This window comes from Scaptodrosophila lebanonensis, unplaced genomic scaffold, assembly GCF_003285725.1.
Source record: "Scaptodrosophila lebanonensis strain 11010-0011.00,11010-0021.00 unplaced genomic scaffold, SlebRS2 tig00001415-arrow-pilon, whole genome shotgun sequence".
NCBI classification, from domain to species: domain Eukaryota; kingdom Metazoa; phylum Arthropoda; class Insecta; order Diptera; family Drosophilidae; genus Scaptodrosophila; species Scaptodrosophila lebanonensis.
In genome coordinates, this window is record NW_022060742.1 from 7,199,674 (window position 1) to 7,225,614 (window position 25,941).

The 25,941-nt window shown below is 36.1% G+C and overlaps 2 protein-coding genes across 4 annotated transcripts in view; one reads left to right on the plus strand and one right to left on the minus strand.

Moving 5' to 3' along the window:
* The window catches only part of LOC115633027 (hepatic leukemia factor), a 116,510-nt gene extending 101,356 nt beyond the window's left edge, over positions 1-15,154 (minus strand). The window contains exon 1 of one of the 3 annotated variants that reach the window (XM_030530361.1): positions 15,066-15,154. In XM_030530361.1, coding sequence (XP_030386221.1) covers positions 15,066-15,132 — 67 coding nt within the window. In that variant the 5' untranslated portion in view covers positions 15,133-15,154. Of the gene's footprint in view, positions 1-13,534; positions 13,684-15,065 lie in introns of those variants that run through there. The other 2 variants (XM_030530356.1, XM_030530359.1) reach the window with 2 other exon arrangements.
* Positions 15,155-16,649: 1,495 nt separating this feature from the next.
* LOC115632381 (homeobox protein 5) overlaps positions 16,650-25,941 on the plus strand; it is a 49,469-nt gene continuing 40,177 nt past the window's right edge. Inside the window, exon 1 of the mRNA XM_030529510.1 lies at positions 16,650-17,846. Within this exon, the coding sequence (XP_030385370.1) occupies positions 17,301-17,846 (546 nt within the window). The 5' untranslated portion in view covers positions 16,650-17,300. The remainder of the gene's footprint in view (positions 17,847-25,941) is intronic.

Sequence of the window (25,941 nt, forward strand, 5' to 3'; positions counted from 1 at the left end):
AATGAAATTTAATGTTATTTTATAATATAACAAAAAATATAGCTAAAGCAGTTACAACATTTTTGATTACCATTTGCATTGGTGGAACTGGGAACGGTTCGATTTAATTTTGTCTATGTATGTATATTAAACGCGCGAAAAAAGAATCTATTATGTACATAACTATGTTGTGTCCTAACCTAATTAATTTAAAAAAAAAGGTTATGCATTTTTTGGTTTCTTTTTTGTGTTTTCCCCTTCCCAGCACTAAAACGTCTATAGAAAAACGAAGAAGCTATTAAGTATAATGAAAAAATAATAATAATTACTATTTTTTGATATTTCAATAGCTGTTGGAACCCATAATATATACTATATATAGTATAGTAGCAGAAGCAGTTTAAGAAATATCGTAAAGAAAGTGTCCATTGGCATATTTGAAGGTATGCATAAATATTGCTCATCTATGCTGGGAATTCAATTTTAATTACTGTCCGAGCTATCGATACTGCACTGTAAATTGAATAAGAAATTTTGCGTGTGACGTTTAGAGGCGCGTGTTGGGCGGACGGACGAGGGGTCAGACAGCAACAACAACAACACGAATTGCCGCAAATACGCTACATAAATAATTTTTATTTTCAATAGTTTTTGACCTTGAACCAAACATTTTGAAAAGAATAAAAAAAAATTAGTATAATTTATTTCGTTGTTGCAAAGAATTGTGCAGATAAATAAATAAATAAAAACATGCATACATGACATGAAATACAGTGTGGGTTAGAAATGATGGACTAGACATAAAAGATACTTCTTGCCTACCAAATAGAGAGTTTGCTTTAAGTGTATTGATTGCGATGCTGCAGCGGGACCTGAATCGGGAAACATAGACCTCCACGTTCATCTCTGGCGAACTTAGCAAAAATAAACTGGCCAGAGCCTTAACCAGGTCCGTCTGGCGAATCTTACTGCCCTGCATTTCTTTATTCTTTTTAATTATATACTTTGTTAGAAAAAGTGAAAAGGGTCACTTAACTATAAGATAGAACATTTTTTTAAATGTAGGTTTGATAAAGTGGCCATCTAACTATTGCAAACACATTAAAAGGTATAATACTATTTTAATATCTATAAGAATAATTCGACTACTTGAATGGAAAAATAAATGCTTCTCTATTTACTGTGCAATAGAGAAATAGACACATTCAAAGAATAACGCCTCCCAAACACTCCTCCACGAATAATAAATAATGGATGTCACAACTTTAAAAATTGCAGCAATTTACAAAGACTTAATTATTAATTTACGAAACATAACAAAAACATACCACCCCAACAGCAAACTAAAACATTTCTTATCCCTTAAAAATGCATACATCGTCTACAACTTCGTGTTTACAGGCGCTGGCATCTCAACTGAAAAAAACTAAACAGCTAGCCTATAATAGGGATACAGAAACTATAAGCCAGGGAAACAGGCAAATTTACAATCATTACCGACATCACTTATTTTGCGATGAGGAAAAAGAAATCCAGTTTTTGATCCTATTGTCGAATGTGTAGTCCAATTGTAGTAATACCTTTTGAGGATAGCATTCCTCTATCATCTAAACGTTGCTCCTTGCTGCTGATAAACTCGGCATTCTTTTACATTTTTTTGTCACCCAGAATATTTTGTAGTGACATAAAAAAGGTCATGACCACCGGACTATCTGACGCAGGATGCAATAAAACCCCCTGAGTTATCGGTAAGCCATTATTGACAGCACCCTTTCTTTTGTCTATTTCTAGCTTGGACACCTTTTGAGCTTTTGTGCATATCATTGTCGACTGTTTGGTCAACAATTTGCAGATGGAAATTCGATCCTTTAAGTTCTTTTGCAATAATTCGTGCGGCACCCATACATTGAGCTGCCTTTTGTAAATAGCTCTAAACTCTTTTGTGAAACTCCTTTTAGGTACTGAAGCGATGCTTTGGCTTGCATGTCAACATTTTATTGACATTTTCGACATCTGTGCGAAGTGGATCTACATACTTGTATGTATCACATTAAAATTTCCAGAACGAAAACAAATATTTTGTCTTATAAGCGTCCATGTTTAACATAATTTATCTCACAAATGGAGAACTTTTTTAGACGAGAATCCCTCATTTGCAATTAGCCCATGCTTGAATCAGTGTTACCAATACTTTATGAATTGAAACATATTAAAGTTGACTGACAAAAAAAATTGCCAAATTTTTTCTCTTATTTCATGGCTAGGTGATATTGATTGTCCCGGCAACAATATAGCCTATGTACATACATAGTACTGCCAACGGCGCTACACCGGCTTAACCTAAGCCTTCTCTATGTATTATTGAATGTCAAGTTTTTATAAAAAATATTTTATATAAATTCAATTTTTCTATTTCTTATTTGAGTTAATTGTTTGCCAATCACTTAAAACTAATTTATGAAAACTAATTACACCGAGCTAGGGCAACAACAATTTTATATTTGGCAAATATTTCTTAATTTTTAGTTCACATGCGTTTAATACGCTGTTTTAACTAATCATTGTTCATATGTACTTATAACTATTAAAGATAAACTAATATTAGTTAGAAATCTAAAGTATGGTTTTTTATTTATAGTACTCTCTGTTGTTTCGGGTTTGTTGTAATTTTAAAAGAAATACACATATTTTTTCTCGTCATTTGATGTGTTGTAAAAATCTCGACGACTTTTTTTTTAAATTACTAGCAACGTTCGAGCAGCTGCTATGCCTGTCAATTATCGGAACATTACAGCTAAATGATGTGTAAGCTAGATTGTGTGATTGGTGAAGCAGAGGGAGAGGGAGAGGGGTGTGGAGAGACATAATACTCTAGGTATGATTGATTTTTTGTGTGTCTGTCGCGACAGCACTTAGCAGCACAAAAAAACTCGACGTCGCGTTAGAAAAATATCAAAAGAAAAAGAATTAGTAGCCCCCATCCCCTCTATAAGTGTCATTTACAAGGCTCGCAGTTCAAAGCAAAATTCTTGGATACATTCAAATTTCAACCCTGTCCACAATTTTTTATTTATATTCGTTTGTATGTATATTTTTTTGGAAAAGTATCGCTTAGTTTGGTAGTTCGTATGAACTGTCAACGCCTCCTTCACACGCTCCTCACCTTTCACACGCAGCCAGCAAGAGACTGGCTGACTGATTGACAGACTGACCCACGCAGTGCTCGCCCTCTTCTCCATTGTGCCGCGTCCTCTATGGTGCCTGCCAATACATCAAAATGCGCGAAGAGTGCGCTCTGAATTTCTCAAGTGGCACATTTTTCATCATCTATAGTTGACACTTTGTTGCCCCAACCACCACCACCACTACCACCACCAGCAACAACAACAACCACAACCACAACAGAAGCAGTGAGTTTTGTAGGCTCGCCTGAAATAATAATAACAATGCGACGTCGACTGCGCTGCCGCTGTGCGCGTACAAGTGTTTGAGAATTTCAAAACACAGACCGTGTCGTCTATTCTGTGTCTGCACAAGCTCGAGCATCGCCGCAAACCACTCACCACGTACCGCACACCACGCACCACACTCCACGCACCACGCACCACGTGGTTATTCAAAGTTGACTTTTCAATTAAACTTTTGCGTACGCTGTATCGCGAACTGCACTGTGGGGCAAAAATTGAAGGCACAAATAGTTTTTTTTATAAATTTTATTAGAAAATTGCAAACTGTATCGTGAGGCACAAGATATACAATGCTGGATTTAAAGAAGAAGATTTAACTATAAACTATGCTATAATATCTTGTGATTTGGAATACTAAATTTTATTTCCTGTTTTAAAGTTACGTTATTACAAAGACCTTCAAAAACTGAATTTTAAACAAAAGAACTATTAACTATTTTTTTTAAATCCCAAAAATTTTACACTTAATTTGCTTGAAACTACGACTAAAAAATTCATTTGCAAATAAGAAAATTTGTTTTTAACTACTTACAAAACAATGTGTTTAGTTCTTCGAACGAAAATATTTTAATCCCAAAAATGTTAATTTCAAATTTCCAATTACCATTACTTCATTAAAAATGTATACTCAGGATTTTTTTGTAATCGCACAACTATCAGTGTTATATTATTTTTACCTCTGGCTACTTATCACATTCGCCCCACTGTTTGGCGCTGAGTGGCGCTTTAAAGCTGTGCCTTAACAACGGTTTCATTTCAGTTTGCTCGTTAAATTGTTGTTTTTATTTGCCCAGCTCAGATGTCTAAATTACTCTCGTTTATTATAAGTGGCCGCTCAATCTCGGTCTCGGTTTCGGTCTGGGAGGGAGAGCTTCTCCCTCTCCCGCTCCCTCACTCTTAAGAGCATGCCAAATCATTGGCCCCAAGCCCTCTCGGCTCCGTCCAACACGCTTTTCATGTTAAGGCCGAGTAATAATTTATTCTTTCGCACTCACACTCTGAACACTCATTGAGGCGTAAGCAGCACATTCGTCACATTTTGTCATATAAAGAAAAAAAAACATACATAAATGCTCGAAGGCTTGTTATTGAACATTTCATTTTCTGCTAACTGCCCGCCTTTGCTTTGTGGCCAATAGTTGTTGTTGTGAAGTGTGCTGTTGTTGTTGTTGTTGCAAATTGATTGCCTGCAATTTATATGCGCGACTGACAGTCGGCAAAATGTACCGTTTTGTATGTTTTATTTCGCCTTTTAATTAAAACATGTGCGTCATGTTTGTTGTTGTGCGTGCCAGCCCCACTCACTCATTCACTTCTCACCTTTCGCGCTCTTACGCTCCCTCTCTTTGCCATTTCGTCTGCGTGGCAATGAACGATGGAAACACGTGTGAAGAGGATCGCTGCTTCGAGCGCAGTTTTCCATAAATGGGCGTAGCGAAGATCTCATTTAAGAGGGATCAAGATTTTTCACCTCTCCCTATTTATTGATAACAAAAATGAACATGAGAGGCCGTTTGAAAACTGACAGAAAACGGACAAATAGGAAAATTCCAAATGAAGCTTTCAAATGAAATGACGGCCAAACTATTTGGAAATACATTGGGTTAATAACAACAAATTATACAAAATGATTCTAATGAACGTAAGTATGTATACGCAAATGCCCTAGGAAATTATGTAGTAAAAGTTTCAGATACTAGATGGCTACCATTTGTGCAACTATACGTACATATGTATGTATGTAGCTCTAGCCCCTAGCGACTTCTGGTTATTTCCAAATTTGAAGAGATGGCTACAAGAAAAGTTGTTTTGTCGTATCTAAGCACTCTTTAAAAGCCTTCAAAATTATCTAAGACAGCTGCAGTAGATGGATCGCCTATATTTTCATCGAAAGTCTCTCCAGTTATAAATTTTATTTTTATTTATTTATTAAATATTTATTTTAATATATATTTATTTGTTTTTTTTCATAAGTTTTTTGCAAGTACTTAAGAATAAAACGAAATCTTTCATTAATACAGGCAAGTTCTGTTTAAATTTTTTTGCATGAAATCAATTACAATTGAGCAAAGACGTACAAGCAATTGTATACACTATTTAAATAAAAGTAATAATCAAGACTACAAATTTAAAAAGCGAACATTTTTAATTTGCTTCGCTTTCTACAAGTGGACAAGTAAGTCTGTCTGTTACCCCCTTCGGTATGCCTACGTTTCCATATGTGCCCTCTAATTACACTTACTCACACACCCATATACGTATTTATACGCGCACACACACACACAGCATTGCAACGGTGCAAGCAAACCGCAATACTTGTACATGTGTATGACATAATAATAATAATTCTGTCGACGGCGCCGGCGACGAGTCGGTCCCTCCATTAAGGCTGCTCGCATTGCAATTTCTCTGCAGTTCTGCGGTTGTGCTTATTTTTTATTCTCTCTTAATGCCCAGCCAACCAACCCACTCTGCATGCGACTGTATGTCTGCTCGTCTATGTGTGTGTGTGTGTGTTTCTGCAAATGTGTATCTACCCTGCAGTAAATGGGCGTTAGCCCGCCTATCTTCGTCGACAATAGTCAATCCTAATGAATGTACATATTTCAGCAGCGAATTTCACAAACAAATTTGCTTAAAACTACGACTAATACATTTTTTTTCCTTTTAATTATACTTGAAGAATGCAAATAAGAACATTTTTTTAATTACTAACATAATAATAATAATAATGAATATCACTGTATATCACAGTTAGACCCATAGCTTTATGGTTGGGGTCATTGTCTTCAAATAAAGAAACGAGTAAATCGGTTTGCTTGTCTTCGTTCTATACTAAAGGGTGCCAAAGAAAAAATAAAATAAATTATTGTATTTGGAATATGAACATGAAGTATCGTTCAATCAAAACGCTATCTACCATTGTCCATTTCTTACCAAATGTATTCCACATGACTAAAACCCGTGCCACTTTGTTGGTAAATTGCAATCCCTTAAGGTAGACACGGGTTGACCCCTAGTGACTGACGAAACCGCTAGCTGCCCCTTTTAGTGCTACAGGGTAGAGACTGGAAAGAGATGGCCTGCTTATTACCGCACTTGGTGGCATTGCAGTTTTTCTACTGGCTGTGTTGAATCTCAACATTGACGTAATATCTAGCAAAGAGCCCGGGACAGGCGGTATTTCTGCTGCGCTGGCATGAGCACGAACTGTATGGAGCTCGTGGAGGGAGAAAGTGCGGTCGGGACGTGGCGGGTGTGGTTTGTAAACAAAGCGCAGCTCGTGGACGACGAGCTTGTAAAATTTGTAGATATGCTTAAGGTTTACGATTTACATTTCTGCTGAGCTTGTGTTTAGTTAACGAGCAGTTAAGTGGAAATTGTTGTTATAAATGTATATATGTAAATACGTAAGTTGACTTCATAGAAATTTTTTGCTTTCTTACTTAAATAATATATAGGGGGAAGCTTTTGAGGAGGAGGCAGTGTTAAAAAAGTCACGTACAGTTCTCATATTATTACCGATTCATAAGTACAATGTACTTATCATTAAAATGATCTAGAATGTATTTTTTGTGTATGTATTTAAAATATATACATTTGTGTATTAAGAACCCGTTATTCCACAAGGACAATTTTCGATATGGATTTAATTGATTTTAATAGTCTGGTTACATTTCAAAATGCAACTCTGTGAGTAACGTTATTGAATTAAATCATATTTGTTGATCAAATCGTCCGAACGAACACATAAAGATTATGATCAGCATATGTCAATTTGTGCGTCAGTCTGTCCGTATCCGAGGACTTTTGGGCTTGTCTTATCCATGCGCAGAGCATCTTTACAACAAGCCTTAAAATACCAATTGATTTTATAAAGTTTATTACCTTGGTACTAGGAAAATCTAGTCTTAAAGAGAGACCTAGAATTTTAGAACAGTTCAGTATGAAATATGCATTGGAAGCTGCAAAAAACGATTACAAATTTATAACATTTTTTGCATTACACTTTTCCAGAAAGACAAAATTATGTTTCATTTATAAAATGAAGATTTCAGTAAATGGTCGTGAGTGTTGTTTTTAAAGATAAGCCCATGATTCTGCTCGATAGCCCAATTAGTTTCCCAAATAGTGTTAATGTCATCATGAAAATCTTTTTGAAATCTTTTTGAATATCAAAACAAGACTTAAATCAATAATTGGAATCACAGAAAAGTTTAGCATTAAAATATAACTGAAATGATTACTCATCAAAAGAAAACAAAGCCTTGCTTACTTAAGACTCTTTCCCACAATTTAATGGTCTAGTGTTTAGTCTAGTGTCTTAGGACCAATACTGAAAGCTGCTTTATTCAATATTTCCAGCGAATCTAATATGTTTATTGACTTGTCTGGTAGCTTCTTTCTTATAAGTAACAAAAACCCAACTGTACCCAAACAGAAATCAAAATAAACAAAACCGAAAGAAAAAATGCCACACTGCCATTATATGTATGTATGTATGTGTGTATATACATACATATAAGCGTGTGTACATATGTATGTATGTTATCACGCCACCATCAGTCCAAGTCCAAACATTATAATGCTCCAACAACCCAACGACTCAGCGAATCAACGACTGAGTCAGGGGTACGGTTGAAAAATTTCCTAAACTGCCGTTTGATAGACACGGGCGCGTGCCAAGGCTTCAAACAGATAATTCAGATGAACATTCTCAAATGTTTCCGAATGATATTTTGAACTGTGCTTAAAACGAGTGATTAGCCAGCGATTAAAAAGCGAGCGATCTTGCTCTTTGACCCAAAACAGACAACACGCCAGAACAGGAAAGAGAGGCAGAGGCTGTGGTGTGTTGCATGTTCTAGAAACACAGCAATCAGCCCGTTTAACATGCGGCCACTATTGTTGTTGTTGTTGTTCTTATTGTTATTGAGAGAAGCAACCGGGGTTAGGAGCGGGCGCGTCGATGTTATCAACAAAAGTGAACGGCCAAAGCACGTCACTGATATTTTTTCTTTCAACACGACGACCATGTGATCTGATTACCGCGTGCTCCGAGAGACAGCGCGAGAGAGCGCGAGCACGAACAGCTTAAGAGAGAGCAACTTAAACAGTGTGCTGTCATGCTAAAAAGGAGAGGACGTATGGCATTTTTTACGCTCACTGTGTTTCACACAACAATATACAGTTGTGCTCAAAATAATAGTAGTGATATTTTTCACAACGTTCTACCGTTCGTATTTTTGTGTTTCCTTTCAATTTTAATCCTTTCTTTCTACCTATGTGATCTACAACAAGAGCACAATAAAATGACGCGTTACTTTAGCTTTTTGTGCACTTGTTGTTGTTGTTATTTGCATTTTCCACAGCTAGTCCCTATTCTACGCGCTCAAAATAATAGTAGTGCTTGCGCAAACATTCCAAAAATATTAAGTGTGTCGCTCCTTAAGCTCACGAAAAGTTGCTAATAGTAAGTTATATTATTTTTTAATAGTTTACTATAGTTTCCAATACACATTTTAGTTTGTTTTTTTTTTCTGATATGGGTAGAGCCAAGCACTGCACTCCTGAACGACGTGCACTCATTCAAAAATTGATATCTGAGGGAAAAACTTACAATGAAGTCCAAAATATAGTAGGTTGTCCTCCTACAACGGTGTGTAATGGTATAAAATTTATCCCAGGCCCCTAAGCACGCGGAAGACCTCGCGCTATGTCAGATAAATTGGCGACCCTTGTAGTGAGATACTTTAGGCAGAACCCATTTGCGAGCTCTACCGATACAAGAGATGAATTAAATCTCCATACTAGTACACAAATAATACGGAGATGCCTACTGCAAAATAATTTGGCAGCTCGGAGTCCAAGGAAAGTGCCCCTTCTCACAAAAAAACATCTGGCAAAACGAATTAAATTTGCACAAAACCACATTGATTGGCCAGTGCAGTAATGGAGAAACATTTTATGATCAGATGAATCGAAAATCACGCTTTTTGGTGGAGCTGGGTCTCGTCAGTATGTTAGGCGGCCACCAAACACTGAATGCACCCTCGATTCACAACGAAAACCGTAAAACACGGAGGAGCTCGTATTATGATCTGGGCCAGTTTTTCATATTACGACGCGGGGCTTATATATTGGATCCGGAATGCCATGGATTGCCACCTTTATGTGCATATAATGCAGAATATTATGCTGCCATATGCCAGTGATGAAATGCCACTAATTTGGGTATTCCAGCAGGATAATGATCCGAAGCCCACAAGTAATGTTGCCCAACAATGGTTTCAAACTAACAGGATCAATGTTCTAGAATGGCCGGCACAGTCTCCTGATCTCAACCCGATTGAGAATTTATAGCACGATGTGAAGAAGGAAGTTGCCAAGCGTAAACCAACTAATTTTGAACAGCTTTGGGAACCAGTTAGACATGCTTGGAGCTCCATTCCTCCTCAAAGATGTCACAATCCCATGGACTCCATGCCAAAGCGATGTGCTGCAGTTCTTGCACACGAAGACTATGCTACAAAATACTAATATTATTTAGAAAGACCTAATATGAGTAATTAAAATAAAAACCGTATTATTTGGATCAGTTGGGACAAGTAAGAGGCCAACAAATGAAACACTACTATTATTTTGAGCGACCAAATTAATGAAGTTTTGGGAAAAAAATTATTAAAATTGTTATATGAACAGAATTTGTAGTTATTTCTTTATGATTTACTTGTTAATATACTATACTTAATAATACAAATTATTTTAAATTCATTAAAACACCATTTCATACATTTTTTGAACGAACTAAATTTTTATGAAAGCACTACTATTATTTTGAGCACAGCTGTATGTAGATAGGCTTTAAAAACTAAAACTAAATAGAAATCAATTGTAAAACATTTTCGATATTATTATTTATAAGAAATATCAACTGCTCCGCCTACCACTTGAGCTGTCATTTTATTCTTGAGTTCTATTATTCAAATTGGCAGGACAAACTATGAAGTGAAATTTTGCATTAAGTGACTATTTACGATTTCAACTACTTAATGCTACAAATGCTTCATTTTTTAATTTAGCTGCAAATAAACGTGACGTCACAAGTGAACGCCGAACAATGAGCCAGCGAAATGACACCCTTTAAATTCTTTATACCATGCATGTGATCTGATTACCGCGTGCTCCGCGTCAGCCAGAGAGAGGGGGTGTACGAGCAGCTTTAAAAAGAGAACAGCTCCATGTTGCTTTCAAGCTTTTGCTGAGCTTTGCTTTAGGCTTAAATGTCCTCTGTTTGTTGAAACGAATTTTTGCTGACACATGCTTAACCCGTTCCATTCGATTCGATCGGGGGGCGTACGGTACTATCAAATGGGCATAGTATTTTTCCCTACATTTAACAGCGGTTGAATGAATGGTGTTCTGTGAGTGTGTGTGTTGGTGTGTCGTAAAAGTTTATAATTAAAATCGTCTTCCACCACCACTAATTTTCTGTATGCGCTTCAACAAGCTAGTATAAGAAAAAAAGTATAATCATGAGGGTAAATATTTATAGTCGCTTAGTAACCTCGACGCTCTGATAACAACAACGACCGGCAATGATGACAATGCGTTTGATTGTGGCGGCGACGCGTCGGCAACTTTAACTTTATATTTCACAAATGTTGGACAGAAGTCCATCAGACGCTTAGAATAAATGAAACTACACATGTGCCTAGCCCCCATATGGGGGTCTGAACACTTTTATCGTCTTGATTAGTCTGATATCAAAGGCAGTGTTGCCGAAATGGAGACACAAACGCCCCACTATTGCGGTTAAATACGCAATCCAATTGAAGTTCTAGGCAGGTTTATCGAAATACGTGAAAACAGGTCTTTTTTCTATTACACTACAACAAATACACATACATATATCGTACATATATAAAAATATACAAATATACCATTTAAGCTCTGTCGGCGCTACACTAATTAATTGCTTTAAAGTTGAGTTAATTAAGTGAGCATTGTAATTTTTTTTATTGACCACACGAATGTAGTAATACAGTGGTAGTGAATGGTAAGGCGCTGAAACCTGCATTTTTTTTATTACTATGTTATCAGTCCCACACTTGTTTACCCACTGTTTTCCCCGCTACAGGCATTCAACTCAAATAAACTTTGTTCTGCAAATCATTCCACTTATATAGTGCACCAATTTAAAACAAGAGAGAACGCTACAGTCGAGCAAGCCCGACAGTAAAATAGCCTGTACTCAAAAAAGAAAAATTAAAAAAACAAAATTAAAAAAAAAAATTTAAAAAAAAAATTAATTTAAAAAAAAATGAATTAATTAATTAAATTACATTAGAATACATGTTTATGTTCAGTTTTAACAGCATACATTTACATCACGTACCTATGCGTGTTTATATGCGTGTATGTATACAGCACAAAGTTGAACCAAAGCAGCAACAACAACAACAGCTGCGGGCAGCGCTGCCGGCAGAGCTGCAGGCAGCGCATGAGCAGCGATTTTACTTATGGCTATAACTTTCTTCAGAATTGACCTATCATGATGAAATTTGGCACACGGACACATTAGTACTAACTGGATGTACCTACCAAAATTGATTTCAAATTTCCGAGAATTACGGAAGTTATAAGAAAAAACATGAATTGCGGGGGAGTGGGGGGGTGCATCGAAAAAAAACTCAAACTCGTACTTTCTCGGTCTGAGGAGAATATGGAAACCAAGTTTGGTTATTCTAGCTCTTATACTTTCTGAGATCCTTGCGTTCATACGGACAGACGGACAGACAGACGGACAGACGGTCAGACGGACAGACGGACAGACGGACGGACGGACAAGGCTATATCCACTCGGCTTCTCATCCTGATCAAGAATATATATACTTTGTGGGGTCTGCCACGCCTCCTTCTGTATGTTACATACATGCGCACGAAACTAGTATAGCCTTTCACCCTTTGGGTACAGGCTATAAAAAAAACCATCAGGTTATACTTAGGCACACTCACAAATAACAAATGTGGTTGCAAAAGAAACAGAAGAGTTTTAAGTTCTAAAAGTGATTCTAAAAGTGATTTTGAATCAATCGTTTCTATGATATATGTACAATTTTCTCATGATATCTCTATAAACAAATGAATCCTCCTAAAATTGACATTTACCCTGATAATTCCTTTACCAGCTATAATTAACAATGAGTCTATGTTTGTTTCAAAGTTGTTCTGAAATTATACTATATATGTATGGTTCAAAAGTTCTCAAAGTTCATACAGACGGATTCAATTCGTCATACCTAATAATTAATAGACCTATGTACAATTTTCACCTTAGTTTTTAAATCGCAAAATTAATGACAATTATGCCTTAATTATCGAAAACATCTAAAAATTAGTATAGAACTGCATATTACGGGTGGTTAGATAAAAAAGATTTCACGAATTTTAAATGTGCGCTAAGAGGATAGTTTAATTTTAAAAATATGATAAGTAAATATGATATAAGTAAACAACAACAAAATTTTAATAAATCGTATAGAAATCCAAAGTTCAGGATTTATAAATATTATACATACATCAGTCTTTTGCTTAGAAGGGAAAATATTACTAACAAAACTATATACATAAATGGCTGAAAATAGCGTTTTCAACACTATTAATTAATGCTTAAATATATTGTAAAATTTAACGTTGATTTATTACTGAAATTGCGTCACTGTGCAATTAAGCGAGGCACACATCACATTGCCCTCTCCCGCTCTCTCGCGCGCAGTTGGCAACTGTCTACCTCCCTCCCATCCGCTGTTTATCATTATTGTTTGTTTACTTTTATTTGCTGAAGCCAAGCCGATTTTCAGCGGCAACAGCGAAATTAAATAATTTGTCACATGGACGGCTTTTGCCGGCTTAACTCAAATAAATATGCACCATATGGGTATGTGTTCGAGGGTGTGTGCTTACACACCAATACCAATACACATACCAATACACATACCAATACACAACTGCAATTGCACGTGTTTTCCGTACAGGTAGTGGTGGCATGAGTGAGTTAATCAAAAGAGAATGGGGGACACACTCACCTCTAATTGATAAATCCATTATTTTCTCTCGTTCCCAAATCAGAGCGAAGGAGGCGGCCGGAGCGCTGCTGCTTCTCGGCGCCGTTTCAATAACAGTATTAGTTGTTGTTGTTGTCATCTCATAAACTCTCAATCACTTTGCGCAATTTTTTATTTGTTGTTAATGTGGGTGATGGGCTTAGCGTTGAATTAAACCGCTTCGCTCCAAAAACAACCGAAACTGAATTGAGCGGCGCGCACTTAAATTGTGAATTGATAAAAATACATAAAGTTAGTACACAGGCGTTGGAGAAGGGGGGCCAGGCAACACTAACACTAACGCTAATGCCAACACCAATGCAAAACAGTTGTAAATTGGAAATCAAAATATAAGCGAACGCGAGATCAGCGGCTGCTGGCGCGAACGCATTGAGTGCGAGAGTAAGTTCTAGTGGAGCTGAGCGAGCGCAACTCACTGAGAGGAGGCTGCAGTAGCTGTTGTTGTTGGTGGGGGGCTAGTTACAGGCGCTATCACGTGGTCGCTGCTGGAGCGGGAGCATGCATGTGTGATTTTGTATGTGTGTGTGGGTGTGTGTGTAAAGTCGAGTGTATCATTAACACTAAGTAGGTGAGCCGAGCCTTTTTAGCACCCAACTAAGAGACACAAACTAGCTGTCATTCGCTTTTCAAATGAAATGAATATCTAAAATACTTATACTTTAGAATTTAATATTTTACTTAAACAGACAGAAATGAACCAATGTCTAAAGGTTTGTATATTACAAACTTTTTTTGGAAGATTAGGGGAAAATACAAAAAACCTGTGGAGCTTTAAAGTTGTGACAGCTCGACATTTGAATCCTGTTTAATAACCAACTGCCATTCAACCAAAATAAAACATGAAAAATATTAGTACGAACGTCTTGTTTGATAAGTTTGTTATCGCAGCCAAAATTGGTATTTATAATTTTTTATGGGATAGTAAAAGTTGTTAGAGGAATGATTGATGCATAAGCTTTCATTTGAGTTGAATAATTGTAGTGGAATAAAAGGGTGATGGATACAGGGTATTCAAGCGTTGGACTGACATGACAATAACATTCTACTTTGTGTTTCTAGGGTTAAGCGCTGGCCCAACCATGCGCCTTCGAATGTATGCCAACTGCTTTGGCGGCCATTTGCACACGATCTGTCCCGCTCTAACCATTGCGCCATTATATAAGATTTATGTAATTCGAACAGATCGAGGCATGCGCACGGTCACAGTGGGGCAATGACGCGCGCGAACCAGAGACCGAAATAGACATTTAAATAAATGTGCTGACGCTGCCGGAGGAGGATGCTGAAGATATAGATGACTAATGCTAATATGCTGTTCTTTGCTGTTTCGCACTATTTTTGGAGATGCCCAAAATATTCGATACATACATACATCCATACAGACGTGTGTTGGCATCAAATTGCAACTTTATAATATGTATGGGCTAATTGAAAATCTTCCACAATATTGAATATTATTTGCTGTAAGCACAACGAAAAACATAATTCTCACCAAAAATAACACAATCACTTTGATTGGCAGCCTGTCTGCAATGCCTGACCGCGTAAGTCGTCAGCATTAGTGCGGGAATTACGGGTACGAAAGAGTGATTGAAAAAAACAACACCATCTAAATTCCTGCGAAGCCGCGCACTTGGTCTTTAGATAAGTCCACCAATACTTTTAGTTGTAACCTAAAACATGATTGATAAAAAAAGGTTGTAATGCTCCTCAGCTTTAACTGTCAAACAACATTCTGACAGTAAAATCAGAGACTGAATACCAAAACATATATACATATGTATGTACCAATGGGTGAGATAAGTGGTTACACCTCTTCAGCTGACAATTGACAGCATATTAGTATTATAAAATTATTATATATCATCAGTTTTTAAATACAGGACATGTCCTGCCAACCCGGCTCAATCAGAAATTAATGTGAATATGTGGTGAGTGAATTGTCACATTTGGTGAGTTTGTTGCAAAAGCACCGGAAAGTATGCTACAGCTTTTATTACCGCACTGCTTTAATACAAATTATTTAAACAAATTTCCAGGTAAGTTATATATTTTTGGGCAATATTATTTTAAGCAAGAACGATAAATTATTTATAACCACCATTTAGCTTTTATTTTTGAATATCATTCAGACAATTTGTGCTACTTCTCGTGAATTTGTGACTCAAGTGGTGTCTTGGCACAAGCAACAAAAAGTATGCAACAGTTATTTAGTTTTAATTCATAAATAAAAACATATTTTGAATTATAAATCCTCGCGAAGTTGGGTTACTTTTTATATCACAACTCGTATTGTTAAGATGCGAAATCCGAATGCTTATGTTAAATAATAGGAATAAAAAATAAAATTTTTATAATACAAAACTTTTATACTACTTGACAGAATTTTGAATTTCAAAAATACATCCTTTCATTTTGTATTCTTTGGATCATGCGAATTTCCTAAACGATTACATTAATAGACAAAGTAGATAAATACTATATGGCTATGTCTATACATAATACGTATAATTGTTTAAGTATGATAAGACAGTGTTTTGAATTTTTTCCACGTACATTTTAGGAAATTTAGGGAAACTTAAAATCAAGATTACGGCAGGTCTTGAATATGTTTTTCAATATATGTATATATTATATATCTTTTAAAAATTAAAAAATACAGATAGATTTAAGAAAAAAAACATCGGTTGAGCAAAGCAGAAATAATATAAATTATGTAATAATTATCAAGCCTGTTTTCATTTGGGATTTTGTCAAACCAATTTTTAGTCAAGTGTTAATTAACAATTTATAATTCCAATTCCAAATTCAATTCCGTTTACAGCCGTTTGCCAGTTTTGATTAACCGCGGAATTGTCGAGATTTACATTTTTTATTAAAATAATAAAAAGTATCAAATTATTGCATTTGGTTCAAATATATTTTTATGAACATCAGAATTTGTAAATAAAAAAAACTCATTTCTATTTGTGAATGTTTTTCAATCACAGCACGATTTCTATTTAAATTTTCCATCGAGTGTAACCGACTCACCACAAAACGTTTGGATCTGGCAGCTCTAGAGCACCGTGGTATGTGTGGAGTGGTAAACTCTGGTCAGCTGCTGTGGTGGATATGACAACACACTTTTTGTACAAATCGCGATCAAAAGAAGAAGAGAGAGCGCCAGAGCATTAATCAGTGAGCATAATATTGAGTAAGCTTTGCGGACGCACTCGTTGGAAACCAGAAAAAAACAAACCACTCGCATTCGTCGAAAAGAAGCGGTTCGCAACGGACGTGTGTTTCTAATTTGTGGGTTCCCATGGCTGCTGTTTCTGCTCAAGCCAGTGGCGCGTTTTTAATAATAAATTTGAAAAAATAAGCAAATGTGCTAACAAATTAAATACATTTTTTGAATATTGGCAAATCAAATTCAATGTTTGTGAGTGAAACAGCAAATGCTCAAATTTTGCCGGCCGCGTTGTCATTCTCATCTGTGTCTGTGTGCGTGCGTGCGAGTGTGTTGGAATTTGTGCGTGAAAAAATGCACTAAATTTTTAAAGCCAAAAAGTAACGAAGCAAAACAACAACAACAACATCAGTAGTGAAACAATTGTAATACGGAATGCTAGACAAAATGCAAAATTAAAAGCGCAGCACACTGCGAACAACAACAATTCAAATCCGCATCGGCAAATAGCAAAAGAAAAGAAAACAAAAAGAAATAACAGCGACAACAACAACAATGCAAGCGTGCAATTTGAAACGTGCGCCGGCAACGCTGCCAACGCCGACGTCGCCGTCGCCGTCGACGCCAGCCTCTATGCATGATGCGGCAAATAACAATAATGGATCTCCGCCCGATTTTGATTTTCAAATGCCGTGTCGCTATTTCAAAAGTTCTTTTGCGCGTTCACTTTCCCTGAACAACAACAACAACAGCAACGGTAACGGTACCTTGGCATTGGCCAAACGAATCGAGAAACCACAGCAACAACAAAATGAGGTCAGCCATTTGGATGTTAATGACAACGAGCCTCCAACTTCCTTCTCACCTCCACCACCGGCGCTGCCGGCACGACGTCCCACCACCAATAGCAGCAGCAACAACAACAACAGCAATAATAACAAGAATGTCGGCTCGGAGCAAAACTTGACACATTTTAATCAGCTGTTGCCTCAGCAACAACAACAGCAACAAATCCTGCTACAACAACAACAACAACAGCAGCAGCTTCAGCAGCAGTTGCAGAGAAATTCCAACAGCCTGGCCGTCTGGCCAATCCAGCAGGTTGGTAGTCCATGTTCTTAACTCCATATTCAAAGTTATTCTTGAGTGTAAGCGTGCGTGTTGAATTGTCTGCATTTTCGCACAGTGGCTAAAATCCAACATCCACTGAGCAAATATTGCAAGTTTCAAATTATAAATTTTTTACTAATAAGTAAAAAAACCTGTTGACACGAGTTAGTTGGCAAATCCTTCAAGTGATAATTGCATACAGATACAATACGAGTTCGGCCAATGTGCGTAGAAACGAAATTTCCCACCTACAGAGACATGGAAATCATTTAATTATATCAAGAATGTTCTTTTAGTACCAAACGGTTAATGACAGAATTTGGTAGTCTTAATTTATCGAAGTTTTGTGTTATATTTCTGGTCGAAAGTTTTTGGCTACATATGTTCAGACAAGCAAATAATTTGCGTACAAATTTGTCGAATCCTAAAAGCGTCTCATACAAATGATTTTATTTTAATGAAAACTAATTCTTGTTCTAGACAACGAATTAACGTAACCTAATACGAATTCTATGCTCAAGTGTAATTTCTAGCCACAACAATGTTTATTTATACAATACGACAAGTTTGTATGGAAATTATTTGCATGTGTGCCCTTACTTTTGGCAAAAGCTTTTAAATTAAACTGCTTAAAACAATTATAAAGTAAGATAGGAGTTTTATTAATCTTTTACAAATAAACAAAGTGTCCGGATTTGTTAGGTAATAAAAAGGAAATCCGGATTGTGTCCGGATTGCAGAGTCTCCAATAAGAATGAAATGCAGCGAAATTGATAACTGATGAATAAAATAAAATGAATACACAAATGTGTGTTCTAAAATTAATCTTATTCAAACGTTTTTGAGTTTGCAGTACAAACACGTATTCGATAAATCAATTGTGGTACTCTTCGAATGATTTGATTTAAAAAAGAAACGATTTTTATTATTCGTTGCATAAACTCACAGAGTTTGAAAATCTAATCAAAATTATTTTACGAATTTTTCCAAAACCAAATGAATGATTTATGTTATCAAATTTTTCTATTGAATTCTAAATAAATTAGTTGTAATAAATCATCGCTTTGAATTGACAAAATCAATCTAATAATTACCATCAACGCTCTTTAAGAATCTACCATTTGAGAACCAGATTGTTTACTTTCGTGCCCAAGTCAATATCCTTCAGAAATGGCCCTAAACCCTTTTGGAAGAAAGATGATTGAGATGATTTCTTAATAATTTCCTTTTTTTGAGGTTTAGAATCAAACCCTATATGCTTTTTAAAGATATATTATTAAAGATGATGACCTTTAAATAATTTAGTCCAGCTACATAGTCTAGGAATCCGGTCCACTGTTAATGGTCGTCATGCTGTTTATTATTTTTTTTCAGCATTTTTTATGTGTCGCTAGTTGCCTTGGCAAAGTGAGTTTCCTTTTGGGGCGCAACTGGATATTTATGTCACCTTGACTGCCCGCCTCCCTTTGTCGGTTCGCCTGTCAGCGGCAGCAGCATGAGACGGAGACGGTCCACTATCTCTTATAGTAGTAGTTGCTGTTGTTGTAGCTGCCACTGTGTGACCATGTTATGACAAAGTTTTAAGGTCAACTTGATTTATGTGCGAAATTGAAATGGGAACGTGTGGGCTTGCTTAGAGTTACGCATTAGTGGTAGCAGCATTAATTAATGGATTTTTCTTCAATATCGATTTATGCAGCAATGTCACGGTTGAATTGGAAAGTGTTGCAAAAAGATATTGAGTTATTGTTGTTGGTTGTTGGCTTTGTCAGCGGATGTTCAATATATATAGGATAATCCTTTGTAGAGTCAAAACGAGATAACTTTGAGTAAATGGAGTTAGAGCTACACAGAATCTTATGTTGAGCAAAATTTAAGTGTTCTCTGAGTTCCTAAGCATTAGAAGAACTAACTGCTCAGCTGGTATCTGAAAGCTTTTAAATTGTTATCATTACTGTGAGAAGGAGGATTTTTAACTTTGCTAATGCCTTGATCGGACAGGTATACAAATTACTCCAAAGTATGTATGCCATGAAAAGATACATATAGTTAGATGAAATATTTACTGTAAATGTAAGAAAGCATCGAAGCTGATTTGAAATTTGAGTAATGCTTGAAGACAAAACTGTATGGATTTACTGTCCTAACTAATTTCTCTATAGGCCAAACAAACAGGCCTTTGTTTACCTTTTAGTTATATTTTTCTCTGAATAATGATAGAGTTTTGAATCTACAAAAAACGCTTTTCTAATTGTCGTGTGGAATATAACAAAAGAGAAGAAAATATATGCTGATTTAAAACAACTGATAGACTTCATATTTATGTAGAAATTTTGGAGGCACACTTCCTAATTTATATAACTCACAATTTCTTTTTTCCCATATACCAAAATCTAAGAAAATACCGAAGATTTGTATTTGTATATTTTGTACTTGTTTAGATATCAAGGTATCTCTTGTGATCCCTATTTTTTCGGTTTTCGCCTATTCTTGCTGTTTCTCGAAAGATTTAGGTGTTTTTGGTATTTTAAAGCAAGAGGTCAATACATTTTGACTTCTGGCTGCGGTTGCTGCTGCTGGCGCTTCGCATCTCTGTGCGTTGCAGACTTTTTGCCAGCTCTTTAGTGGGGTTATTGTCACCAGAGCCTGAGCCTGAGCCCGAGCCGGAGTCTGAGCCTGCATTGAAGCTTGGCCAGGCCAGGCAAAAGAGCATGGTGTTGTCAGCTGTCAACGCCGCATGTTGCGGTTTGGCCAATTGAAAGTGAAAAGCGGCAATTCAATGAACTCTCTGGGCCGTCACAACTCCTACACAAGCCGGCGAAAGCGTTTCGAGGCAGCAGCTGCTGTGCTGCGTTAGAAAAATGCAAATTATAAAGCCAAGGCAGCGCTATTGAACAACAACAATGGCTGAAGCAGGCACGCAGGCAGGCAGGCAAGCATGAGCTACGAAAAGCAGAGTATCAAGTGACAATCATAAAAGAAAATACAAATAATAAACGGCATTTGTGCGCTTAACAATCGATGGCTGCTACTTTTTCTCATTACGTTTTATCGCAGGCCATTAAAACGCAGTTGGAGCTCAACTTGAAGTTGAAGCTAAAGCTGGAGCTGGAGCTGAGCACCAATCTTGGTGACATTTCGTAATGAGGAGCAACAAAGTTAGCCAAAGACAGCGGGAGAAATTAAAAATATCTGGCCAAATGGCTAGATTGCATAAAATGAAAAGATAATAAGAAACGGCATATCTAACTAGGTTATTAGGACGGGCATGCGAAGTAATTTATTATTATTTTTATGTCCCTTGTTTTTCATTTTGAAAAGTACTTACAGGTGTTGGAAATATTTATATTTGCAATGAAATACTACTTATGTGTTTCACTATTTGGCATTTCTTCCTTCCTTTCGAAAGATGCTTCTTCTTTATTACTTTCGGGGTCACCATTTTTTTGCAGAAGAAAGCGCAATGGGTATTACCTCAAAACAACCGTTATAGTTTCATTTCAAGCTAGTAATTTACAAATATCCCGCTAAGAAAAATTAGTTAGCTGTCACAAATGTATATTTTTAGTGACTTTTTCTTCACTCCATAAAGGGGCATTGTTTGTGATTTTCACATGAACAACAAAAGCCTACAAAGCGGCTAAAAAGTGCCTGCCACTGCCTTCGAAACTGATTTAATATTGTTGTGCGTTTGGGCTCTAAAATCGATTCAATTTATTTTATTTTTTGGTAGACTAAACAATCATTTAATTATGCTCGACCTTTGCCTTCCACACAGCCCCACACAACACGCACTAGAGAAGCCGCCCTAATTAATGGGCCGTCGCAAATAACTATACAGAAACATTAATAAATAGCAGGTTTGTTTTTTCTCACACAAGTTTAATGTCTAATTGCAGCATAGGAATATAAACAATGGGCCCAGCTCTCTGCAAACCTTGCCAAAGTTTATAAACAAAACGATTTTTCGCAGAAACCAATCAACAATCGGTTCATTGTGTTCATTAAATTCAAAATTGTTGAACCATCTAAAGCGAATGCTTTCAGGGAAGTGAGAAAAGTAAATAAATAGTGTTTTGATAGAGTATTGTATGTTTTGATTTACAAAGCAGTTGTAAAGCATTTCGCAGCAACAATACTGTTCAGGTTTATTTAAAGCATAGAGCTGAAATAAATTGTTCTCTTATTTATATTTAATTTCAAATATAAAATGTTTTGAGGTGAGAATAGGGGAATGTGTAGAGTAATTTTAAATATTGATAATCATCTGTTGTTTGTTTATAAATATTGTAGAAATGTTCCATAAAATGAACTCGATTTCAACTTTTTTTCTATATAAACTTTTAGTGTGACCATTAGAAAAGCGCACAATATCCTTTTAAAATTAGTTCTTATTATATAATAAGTTGCTTCAACACTGCTGAGCCCCAATAATGTCCTTTGATGCTCTGTATAAATAATATTAAATTATGCCAAAGGCGGTCTTAAAATGTTCAGTGAAGTGCAAGTTTTTGACAATTTTTTTAGGTTTCTGTGTCAACATAATTAAGAAAGTTTTCAATTGTAATACGTATAAATAATTCAAAACATTTGTTTTGCTAATATTTTGTACAAATTTTCCAATACTTGTAATCCTATATATTTTGTGTAATTTCAGAAATCAATGAATGTATTTTTTTTTTTTTACATATTTTCAGCAATTAATTTTTTTTAATACTAATATGAAGGGAATGAATTGCCACATTAAAATATTATCATGTCTATAATTGTCTATGAAATGGGTCTATATACTTATTTTCGAAAAGAAAGGAGGGTCGATTAAAGCACTTCAATAAAGTTATTTGCATACATTTTTTTTGTGAGACATTTCAATTCAAAACCGCACTTCTCCGCTCAATCCCGCCCTTCAAATGCATAAGCTTGCCCCAAAACGAATTTTCAGTTCCCAGCAATTTCATGGTACTTGGCCAGGCAGCCACTTCAAACATATTAGAGTATTAACTATATACATAGAGCCGACTTATTTGCCTTCGCTAATAACGCTTTCAATAGCTGGCTAATTGGTCGACCGTATTGAAAGCAGCTCAAGACTGCGATAGCAGCCTAAAAGCCAAAACTGACCAGAAATGGTTTGGTGGTGGCAACCACTTCGCCTTTCAAAGGAGAGACAGAAACAAAAATAAAAACAAAACCCAAAGTGTATCAATGTGTCAATCAAAGACTAAACACTGACAGATTGTTGACGAAGAAATGCCATGGAAATGGCTTAATTGGTAAGCAAAACAAACTGGCAACGACAGCCAGGGGAAAGACGGTCAGAGTTAGGCAATATGGCCAAGTGCAGGCTGCTAACTGCTACGATATTGAAATGACCAAAAATTATGGCCAAATAGTTTCCGGTCCGGCCGAGTGACGATTTCACGTTTGTGCGTCAGCGGCTCAAATGCAAAATGGCCAACAAACAGAGCTACGTATTTGGCCAAAATGGGTGCACACACACACACACACACAAACACAAGCACGTACTCATTGAAGCTCATTGTTGGCCATAGTTAGACACTTGGCTGGTTGGCACTTGGCTTTCTTCTTGCGTTGCCGCTTTACGAAATCATCATTAACTGCAAATTGTTGTTAAAAGAAAATACCACAACACTTTAACTTGCTGGCCATAAAGCTGTAGTTTTAATTACACGCCGAGACACGGCCGAGACACTCCATCGAGGAGGGGCAGAGGAGCCAACAAAATATTTCTATCTCCATTTTCTCAGACGCCGTTTCACAAATTGTCTTGACAATTGCATTTTGTCCGAGCAACCAAAAGACTGCGCGCTGTTATTTAATGCCATAAATATTGCTGGAGACAAAACGCATTCAATTCTTATAAATTCTGCACATTCTTCAGATTCTTATTAAAAGCAGTTTTGTTTGTTTGTTATGAATCGATGTTTCGAGAAACTTAAACTTTAACGTCTTAGAAGAACGAGAACAAGTAGATTCTTCAGATTTTTCAATTATAAAAAGTAAATAATATTTTCTTATATCTGTAATGTTTTGAGACAAATGCTGGCAACATATGCCAAATTAACTCTTTAGAATGACAAGTACCCGAATGAATTAATCTTTAGATATGTTTTTGTAATATTTTCAAACAACCGTTACGACGTTTGGCATCAATTGTACAGCTTTAAAAAATCGGTATCTCTTATCAGTTTGTGACTTAGTTTTCTTGACAATATAGATATTTTTTTCACACTCTAATTGCAAGTGTTACTACTATAGTAGGTAATTGTATTAATAATAGAGAAGACTTCCTTCTTAATTATTTAATTCCTTTCAAAAGTTGTATGTTTACAAAACAAAAATAAATCAAAGTTCGGGTACAAACTACAAATATCTAGTTAGCATTTCATTTCTGAATTTAGTTTGGAGTGTTAAATAAATGTTCTACTTATTGTAATGTTTTCAACCAAATTCTTTCCAGTTTTTGCGGAGATTGAAAATATATTTGCCTTCATTGGTTAGTTAATTTGATGATATACTCAATTGTCAGTGATATTGGTTGAACATTTATTGAGTTATAATGTACGATAACTTCCATTTGTTTTCAACAGGTGTACCTATCGATTTAAATTATGTATCGCGAGACATTGAATTAATTTCCTTATACACCCAATTCGGTTTTTACACGGTTTGAAAATTATATATGGCATTATTCAATTTAACACGATTTTAAATAACATATGATCAATGTCTTTTTTACATTTTTCTGGAACCAATCTACCGCGTAGAAACAGAATTAGAATTATTTTAATTGCTATCGTTTTGGGATTTTTAATTTAACTGAGGCTCGATACCTTATTGATGTTCGGTAGTTTATTAATAAAATAAAGTTTTGTGTTCATATTCATTTTCATTTAGATACATCTATATAGTATAGTTAGCATATCCATACCATTTGATCATTTTTTTCTTTAGAGATATTTGAGACCTTTCTTTATTCAAATTGTGCTACAAATTGTTATTATTTGTACTATCTATATTTTTTTAAATATGAAATATCTCTCATTTTTACCTCCTTTAAGTATTTAAAATTATATTGTTTCTTAAAACACATGCATTTAGAGCAAAGTTTTGTTCATGTCTATTGTTAGATTGTCTTGAAATGATGGCGTTTAAATACTGAACCATAAAGAGAACTGTTCTTAATGGGTTAATGTAATCATAACTAAAATTCATTTCATTCATTTATTTATTCGCATAAATCTGGTTGTTGTTGTTGCTCTTGCTGTTATTTTTGCATGAATAAAAGATGCGTGCCTTGCGAAGTTAACCCAATTCCATTTATCTTTCGGCTAGTACTTTATTCATACACATCACATATAGTATGCATGCATACATATATGCATATACCTATGTATATAGACATTTTCGCACGACGCACCAGCTTTTTTTTGTTCAGCTATAAATAAATATCACACTTGTCGGCTGCACAGGAAAGAAAAAAAAAATGAATGTGTAAAAGTAAAATGTAGGAAATACTGCTGCAGCACTGGCAGTAGCAGTTGCCTGCAAAATTTATGTGGGAGCTGTCCCCGCTTCCCTGGCCTGCGGCCACACAACGAACCATTTCAGCAGCAAATGCGCAAAATCAACAGCCACATTTATTTCTCTTCGCTCGCCGTGTAATATAACCTGAGGCACTTGCCTCCTACTAGTCCCCACTCTACTCCCCACCCGCCCACTCACAATGAATAATGTCATTGACGATTGACGAGCACAGAGTCCGAGCAGCAACAACATCGAGGAGCGAGCAACGATTGCAGAAAGCGGCTGCTGCTGCCGCTGCCGATGCATCGGGGCTTTGGCCATAATGATGCAGGGATTTCTTGTCTGAAGACTGTGTGTGTGTGTGTGTGGGGATTCTAACGAAGTGCGAGAGAATGATGTGTTTTCCTTCTTATTCTTCTTCTTCTTCTCAACTTTTTGCAATTCAAAAGTGACTGCTCGATATGGTTTGGATCGGCTTGGGAAATGTTGAAAGCATGGCCAACCAAATTTAGATTTGTGAAAGGAGGATGAGCGAAGA